The following is an 8,146-nucleotide window of genomic DNA, read 5'->3' on the forward strand; positions in this document are numbered from 1 at the left end:
CTGCCAGCACCAGGGGGTGACGCAGTGTGTGCCCCAGCACCAGGGGGTGACGCAGTGTGTGCCCCAGCACCAGGGGGTGACGCAGTGTGTGCCCCAGCACCAGGGGGTGACCCAGTGTGTGCCCCAGCAGCAGCGGGTGCCCCCGCCGTGCCCGCCCATCGCCGTGTCCCCGCAGCAGAGCGTGGCCCAGGCGGTGCCACCGTCCCAGCGTGTCCTGCAGCAGCCTCGGTGTGTGACCACCTGCGTGCCCACGGGCGTGGCGGGCGTGTGCCAGCCCCAGGGCGTGACCCAGTGCGTGCCCCAGCAGCAGCAGCGCCCGCCCGCCGCCGTCCCCCCACAGCAGAGGTGCGTGACCACCTGTGTCCCTCGGCCATCCCGCACCACCAAGGGGGTCCCCCAGCACCAGAGTGCCACCAGGTGTGTCCCCCAGCAGTGTGTGACCACCCTGTGCCCCCGGCAGGGCGTGCCCAGGTGTGTCACCACCTGTGTCCCCCAGCAGCGAGCGGCCAAGGGGGGCTCGTACCCGTACCTGACTTGCCAGGGACCCCGGCGGGGTGGCACCTCCTACATACCCCAGCAGATCTGTGTCCCCCAGCAGGGTGTCACCTCCTACATCCCCCAGCAGACCTCCTGTGCCCCCCAGCAGAGTGTCATCTCCTCTGTCCCCCAGCAATGGGCCTCCAGGTGTGTGACCAAGTGTGTCCCCCAGCAGAGTGCCACCGACTGTGCCTCCATTTGTGTCCCCCAGCAGCAGGGTGAGACAGTTTGTGTCCCTCAGCAGCAACGTGCCACCAGGTATGTCCCTCAGCAAAGTGCCACCCAGTGTGTCCCTCAGCAGAGTGGGACCAAATGTGTCCCTCAGCCATGTGCCACCAAGTGTGTCCCTCAGCAAAGTGCCACCAAGTGTGTCTGTTATCAGAGTGTGACCAAGTGTGTCCCTCAGCAGCAAAGATGTGCCACCAAGTGTGTCCCTCAGCAAAGTGCCACCAAGTGTGTCCCTCACCAGAGTGGGACCAAATGTGCCCCTCAGCCATGTGCCACCAAATGTGTCCCTCAGCAAAGTGCCAGTCAGTGTGTCCCTTACCAGAGTGTGACCAAGTGTGTCCCTCAGCAGCAAAGATATGCCACCAAGTGTGTCCCTCAGCAGAGTGTGACCAAATGTGTCCCTCAGCCATGTGCCACCAAGTGTGTCTGTTATCAGAGTGTGACCAAGTGTGTCCCTCAGCAGCAAAGTGCCACCAAGTGTGTCCCTCAGCAGTCTGGGACAATTTATGTCCCTTACCAGAGTGTGACCCAGTGTGTCCCTCAGCAGAGTGCCACCAAGTGTGTCTGTTATCAGAGTGCCACCAAGTGTGTCCCTCAGCAAAGTGCCACCAGCTGTGTCCCTTACCAGAGTGTGACCCAGAGTGTCCCTCAGCAAAGTGCCACCCAATGTGTCCCTCAGCAAAGTGCCACCCAATGTGTCCCTCAGCAAAGTGCCACCCAGGGTGTCCCTCAGCAGCATTGTCAGTCAGGTGGGGTGAAAATTTCCAGTCACTTAAAAAAGTACATCTCAGCCCCCAAATGGCCCTGGTGAAAAGGAGCAGGGGAAGGAAAACCCCTGGAAAAGGGTGAGGTCCAGCTTTGGGACGGGGGTTATTTGTCTCCTCGGGCACCTGCCGATGGTTCCTGTCTCTCCAATCCGCTTTATCCCTGTTTTCCAACGTTTCCCCTGGAGCTCGGCTCTGCCTGGGTGTGATCCCGTTCCCGTGTGATCCCATTCCCGTGTGATCCCATTCCCAGGGCTGCTCTCCAGCTGCCTGTGGCTCGTCCCTGGATCTGCTGCAAGGCACAGTTTGGTGGGGTGGGATTAAATTCTCACCCGATTCGAATAAACGGTGATTTTAAAGCAAAATAATAATAATAATAATAATAATTAAAGAAAGAGAAACGTCCCAGGAGTCCAGACCACGGCAGCACCACCTGGGAGTGCTGCTGGAGCAGGGCTGGCCCCTGCCCAGCTCCGGGTTTAATCCTGGAACTGGGACTCAGAGTTCAGGTCCAGTTGGGTTCCACTGAACTGGTTCTTACTGGGGAGCCCGAGGTGGGTTTGTGGAGCAAAAGGTCCAAGAATCTTACCCAGAATCCCGGAATGGGGGAGGCTGGAAGGGACCCCCGTGGGTCCAACCTCCCTGCTCGGGCAGGGACAGCCCGGAGAGTTCTGGGATCTCCCCAGGGAGGGAAGGGACACTCCAGCCCCTCCCGGGGTGTTTGGGCACCCAGAGAGAAGTTTTTCCTCGTGTTCAGGTGGGACAAGCCCAACTCTCTCAGTTTGTCCTCCTAAGAGGGGAAAAGGCCCAGGAGAGGCCGTATTCCAAAGGCTTTCCCTTTGGGAAGTGGCCAGAAATTCCCTCAGCCGAGCCCTTAAACAGGGCAGGATTTCTGGCTCCCTGAAGCTGAAACCGAAGGTTTTCCTTCACTTGGTTGCTTTAATTAAAATCAAACCTCACCACCTGAAACAAAAGCAAGCCTTTGAAATAACACTGAAAGTTGCAGCACGGCTGTTTTGTAAATGTTTAAGCTGTAAAATGCAATTGATTGTGTTCTTTGTGCTGCTCCAAGACCTGCACTCTTCACTGTGTTGAAAATAAACTTTATTTGTACACACATGTATGTATATTTACATATAGAGAGACTTAAATAAACAGAGCTGTCTGAGCTCGGATTACAAATCTCGTCTTTCTGCCTCCTGGGGGTTGTTTTTTATTAAATATGGTGAAGTCCTGCCTGAAAAAAAAAAAAGACACAGGCCCTGTAATGGGCCCTGTCATTAGGAAAATGAGCTCGGGCCAAGTGGCTCAGGGGTGTTTGGAGGGTAAAAACAAGTGTTGCAAGAGGAAGAGGAGGGTGTGACCCGGGCCAGGACGCTGTCCCGCATCTTGCCCTGCCCCACCCTGGCTCAGTGACCTTGTGGTGGCATCTTGGCTGCTTCCCAGGGCTCCTGGAGGAGCAGAGCCCTTGATCCCCTTCTCCTGGATGTCTGGGGGGGATGTTCTGGTCTGGGGGGATGTTCTGGTCTGGGGGGGATGTTCTGGCCCCCAAGGGCAGGGGGAAGAGCAGCAGTGACCGGGGAGCTCCTCACCCCAACACCTGGGAGGTTCCCCCAACCTGTGTCCCCTCTGAAAGGAAGGAACAGGGTCCTGGAATGGTTTGGGTTGGAAGGGACCTGGAAAATCAGCTCATCCCACCCCCTACCAGGGACAGGGACACCTCCCACCAGCCCAGGATGCTCCAGCCTGGCCTTGGACACTCCCAGGGATGGGGCAGCCACAGCTTCTCTGGGCAACCTATGCCAGGGCCTCCCCCCCCTCACAGGGGACAATTCCTTCCCTATATCCAGCCTAAATTTCCCCTTTTTTAGTCTGAACCCACCCCCTTGTCCTGTCACCCCAGTTCCTGATGAACATCCCTCTCCAGCTTCCCTGCAGCCCCTTCAGGTCCTGGAAGGGGCTCTGAGGTCTCCCCACATCCTTCTCCTCTCCGGGCTGAACATTCCCAGCTCTCCCAGCCTGTTCCCGAGCCAGGCTGTGCCCCTTGGAGGAGCTGCCCCATCTCCACGGCCCCGGGGCTTTCCCAGAGGACCCCGAGCCCGGGGGATCCGTAGGGAAGCCGTTCTGGGTGCTGGGGGAGCTGCAGGATCTCCTCTCCCTCCCAGGGACCTCGTCTGGGAGGTGCCCGTGCTGGAGTCTGTGGTTCTGCCCCGGCTCTGACTCAACCCTGCCTCGGTTTTCCCTGTGCTTAATTAGCAGTAATAACCCCCCCCCATGCCCCGTGTGGCTCCAGGAGTCTCCCCGAGATGAAAGGCCCTCAGAGATGCTAATTAGGGTCGTTTGGATGACAGGTCCCGATGGGATCATCGCTGGGGCTCTGCTCCTGCTCTGCAAACACCAAACTGGGGGTTGGGATTACCTGGACACGACCTAATCCAGAGCTTCAAACACCAAACTGGGGGTTGGGATTACCTGGAGACGACCTAATCCAGAGCTTCAAACACCAAACTGGGGGTTGGGATTACCTGGAGACGACCTAATCCAGAGCTTCCCCGGGAACTGGGCTGGTGGAGCTCATAAAAACTGCCTTAATCTGCTCCCCGACGCCAGCTGGGCTCCTAAAATCTGGGGTCAGATCATTTACCATTAAAAAGGGCCTTGTGGCTCAGGGGAGGGAAGCACAATAAAAGTTAGAGGGATCCAGGCTGGAGTCAGGCTTTGTCTCCGGTGTCCCTCCCTTCAGCTCTTGGAATGTTGGGATTAACCTGGAAAACAAGCCCTTTGTCCCTGTTGTTTCCCGTGGTGGTGAGGGAAGTGCAAATAAAAAAATGCAGGTGACAAAGGTGCCTTCAGGCTTTTGGATTTTCTGGGGGGAAAAAAAAAAAAAAAAGAAATAGGAAATTTAGCTGGTGGTTCATAAAGGAGAGCTCGATATCCCGCTCCAAATCATGGAATTCTTGAAGTGAAAGGCCCTTCAGGTCATGGGGTCCAGCTGGAAATGTAGCACAGCCAATCCCACCAATAAACCCCATCCCTGGGAGATCCTTTCACAGCCCCCAGGGAAGGCAAACCAGCAGCATCCTGGGGCTTCCTATTGATGAGGGATTTTCCAATTGCTCCATTGAAAAGTCACTTATTTCCCCTCAGGGTTGGATGCTGGGAAAAGGTTCTTCCCCCAGGGGATAGTTGGGCACTGAACAGGCTCCCCAGGGCACAGCCCCAAAGCTGCCAGAGTTCCAGGAGGGTTCAGACAACTCTCGGGTTCGTGGTGGAATTTTGGGATGTCCAGGAATTGGGATCAATGATCCCCGTGGGTCCCTTCCAGCTCAGGAGGTGATTCTGTGATTATTCCCTCTCTTTTTATTCCAGCTGTGGGACGTCACCCGAATTCCACACCCAATTTAGAGCTGTGGGATTCATATTAAAGGGAAACAAGAATTCCAGAGCCTTCCCCCCCGTGTTTATGACTCTTCCCAAGCGCATTCCCAGCCGGCAACTCCTGCTCCCGCCACTGCCAATTTTCCCATTGGTGGCACAAACAGGGAACAAAGGCGGGGATGACTGGAGCAGGGAATGTGCAGCAGAGCAGGAAATGGGGTTTTTTGTTGTCAGGGCACTGGTTTGTGGAGCTGCTTCTCCCCCAGAGCTCGGCCCTTCCCCTCCTCGTTGGGCCGGAAAAGCGTCACCTCTCCGGGCAGGTCGTTCCCTTCTCATTCCCTTTGTGACGGGGCATTTTTGGGAGCTGTCCTGCCCTCAGCCCAAGGCCCTCTCAGCCCTAATGAGCCCTCTGTTCCCTGGGCTGCCCGTGGAGGTGAAGGAAGTGCCCTGGTAATGACGGGCTGCGGGAGCCGAGTCCTTCCTGGACGGCCTTTTCAAAGGCTCCCAAGGGGTTTCTGCCCGAAGCTCCCGGGGAAATGAGGAGTTCCTTGGGCTGCTCCCTGGTTTTGGGTGGGAAGGGGTGTTCCAGCTGGGATTGCCCCGGGCAGGCAGCGATGCTTTGCTCCCACCCGTGAGCACCACGAGCAGCCCCTGTGTGGGGTGTCCCGGGCCCCGCAGGGGTTTTTGGTGCAGCCCCTCAGCTTGGGGGGATCCCTGGGAGCTCGGGGGGATCCGTCCCGGTGTCCCCACAGCCCCACGGAGCCGGGCCAGTCCCAGAGCTGCACGTGGCTCAGCCAGGACTGGGAGGCAATTAGAGCCTCACCAACCCAACCACCTCAGTCCCCTGGGGCACTCGGTCACCCTATAAAGGCTTGGCCGTGCCGGGGCTCTCCCAGGCACTTCCCTCCCGTCCTTCCCTCCCATGACCTGGGTAAGTTTGGCTTCCAGTGGAGCTCCTGAGACGCTGGTCGGTTCCTGGGTGGCTGGAGAAGGTGGAGGTGGCCCTGCCCGTGCTCCTGGAGAAGCATCTCTGGGGGATGCTCTGCTGGCTGGAGCAGCTCCTGGCTGGGCTGAGGAATGTTGGGACAGAGCTTCCAGGTGGATTCCTGAAGTCAGGAGTGGGATTTGGGGGCTTTTCTGGGCTTTCTGTTAAGCTCTGACCCAGAGGAGGATGTTGGCTCCATGAAATCAGGGCTCAGGTGTGAGATTGGAGGTGAAAAGGAGGCCCAGAGGAATTTCCTGCTGTTTTATGGAACTTGAACAGAGCAATTATTTTCTGAAAATAGCAAGAAGCTGATCGAGTTCAGTGCTGAGGGGAAATCCAGCTCTCTGGATAAATTTGAACGTGCTGAAATTTCTAAATATGATAAAAAGAAGTCTGAGATGCAAATGACCCCCCCTACTTTCTGACATTCTTATCTCGGTGAGCATCAGCAGCTCCTTGAGCACCCTGTGTGTAATTGCTGCCATTGTTTTCCAAGGGGTGGTTTTTATTAGACAATGATTGTTTTAATTATAGTGATACAATTTTCCTGATGAGCCCAACACGCAGCATTGTCCTGGCTGAGAGTCACCCAGTGACAGGGTTTGGGGAGACAGAACCCCTTCTGTAACTGCAGATAGAACCAGGGATTGCCAGGAAATGTAGTTTCTTTACAGTGATTTAATTGTGTCACTTAATCTACAAAAAATGTCGAAATGATAAAACCGTTTTTCGATCAGACCACTTTTCACCCTCGGTGGTTCCTGTACCTGCTGGGCTCAAAATAATCCAATTTAAACCCCAGAAAACTCCCTGAAACTGTGTTTTCCAGAGGGGGGAAGGAAGTGGGCTGGTTTCCCCTACAGCTCCCAGGGCTGAGGCAGAGTGAGCTGTGTCACAGGAGCAGAGTGTGGGGCTCCAGCTCCAGCTGGAGCCTCCTGGTTCTTCCCCCAGGGATGTGGCCTCAGCTGGACTCCAGCAGGGCCTTCCAGGAGGAGGTTTGGGTGCCAGAGCTGCCCCACGGGGGTTTGAGCAGCAGGTTTTGGGTTACCAGGACAAAACCAGGGCACTCTGGCTGGGGGGGACTGTGGGGCAGGGCTGGGGCTGCTTTGAGGGGTGTGATTCCCTCAGCTCAGCCCAGCTGGAGACCTTCCAAACCCACCTGGCTCCTGTGCCACCCTGCCCTGGCAGGGCTTTGGTGACCTCCAGAGGTCCCTCCCAGCCCCAGCTCTGCCCTGACTCCGTGATGGCTGGTCAGGAGGCACCGGCTGAGATTTTGTCTTGGTGGCTTCTCCTTCCCTCCTTTGGTTCCACCAAACACTTCGAAACAATCCTGTTTCCTTTCCTTTCCTTTTCCTTTTTCCTTTCCTTTCCTTTCATTTCCTTTTCCTTTTTCCTTTCCTTTTTCCTTTCCTTTCCTTTTTCCTTTTTCCTTTTTCCTTTTCCTTTCCTTTTTCCTTTCCTGGCACACAACAAAACAAAGCTGGGACTGCACAACCTGCAAGCTCAGAGCTGGCACTGCCAGGCCCCGGCTCCCTTTGGAATCGTGGGGCAGGAGGAGGGAGGGCAGGTCCTGGGGCAGCAGGAGGGAGGGCAGGTCCTGGGGCAGGAGAAGGGAGGGCAGGTCCTGGGGCAGGAGGAGGGAGGGCAGGTCCTACGTGCCGAGCTCCCCATGGCCACAAACCCGTCCTTGCCCTCAGCCCAGTAATGGAACCTGAGCCGGGCTTTGGCCGTGGCCACACCCGGGTATTACCCGTGGCCACACCTTTAATCTTGCCTTGCCTTTCATCCTTTCATCTCGGGTGCTCGGGAGCTGCAGGACCTAAAACTGGAAAGGGTGTCCCAGGGAGGTTTCCAGGCAGTAAAACCCCGGGTCGTGCCCCACGTCCTGGTGAAGGGCTGGCACTGCAGCACCAACCTCCCCAGGCTGCCTGGCTGCCACCCCTGACTGTTCCTGGGCTCAGAGCAGGCTGTGGGGTCACCAGCCAGAACAGAACCTCCTGTCCTGGCTGATCCCATCCTGCTCCTGAGTCCCCGACCTCCGGGGTGTGGGGTCATGAGCCAGAACAGAACCTCCTGTCCTGGCTGATCCCATCCTTCTCCTGAGTCCCCGACCTCCGGGGTGTGGGGTCATGAGCCAGAACAGAACCTCCTGTCCTGGCTGATCCCATCTTGCTCCTGAGTCCCCGACCTCCGGGGTGTGGGGTCATGACCCAGAACAGAACCTCCTGTCCTGGCTGATCCCATCTTGCTCCTG

At 56.9% G+C, this 8,146-nt stretch overlaps 1 protein-coding gene across 1 annotated transcript in view; it reads left to right on the plus strand.

Moving 5' to 3' along the window:
* LOC108509278 (keratin-associated protein 10-7-like) overlaps positions 1-1,576 on the plus strand; it is a 6,120-nt gene extending 4,544 nt beyond the window's left edge. The window contains exons 2-3 of the mRNA XM_017838639.1: positions 8-1,204; positions 1,445-1,576. Of these exons, the coding sequence (XP_017694128.1) occupies positions 8-1,204; positions 1,445-1,576 (1,329 nt within the window). The remainder of the gene's footprint in view (positions 1-7; positions 1,205-1,444) is intronic.
* The last annotated feature ends 6,570 nt before the right edge of the window (positions 1,577-8,146 follow it).

The sequence above is a fragment of the Lepidothrix coronata genome, unplaced genomic scaffold, assembly GCF_001604755.1.
Source record: "Lepidothrix coronata isolate B3197 unplaced genomic scaffold, Lepidothrix_coronata-1.0 Scaffold350, whole genome shotgun sequence".
NCBI lineage: Eukaryota > Metazoa > Chordata > Aves > Passeriformes > Pipridae > Lepidothrix > Lepidothrix coronata.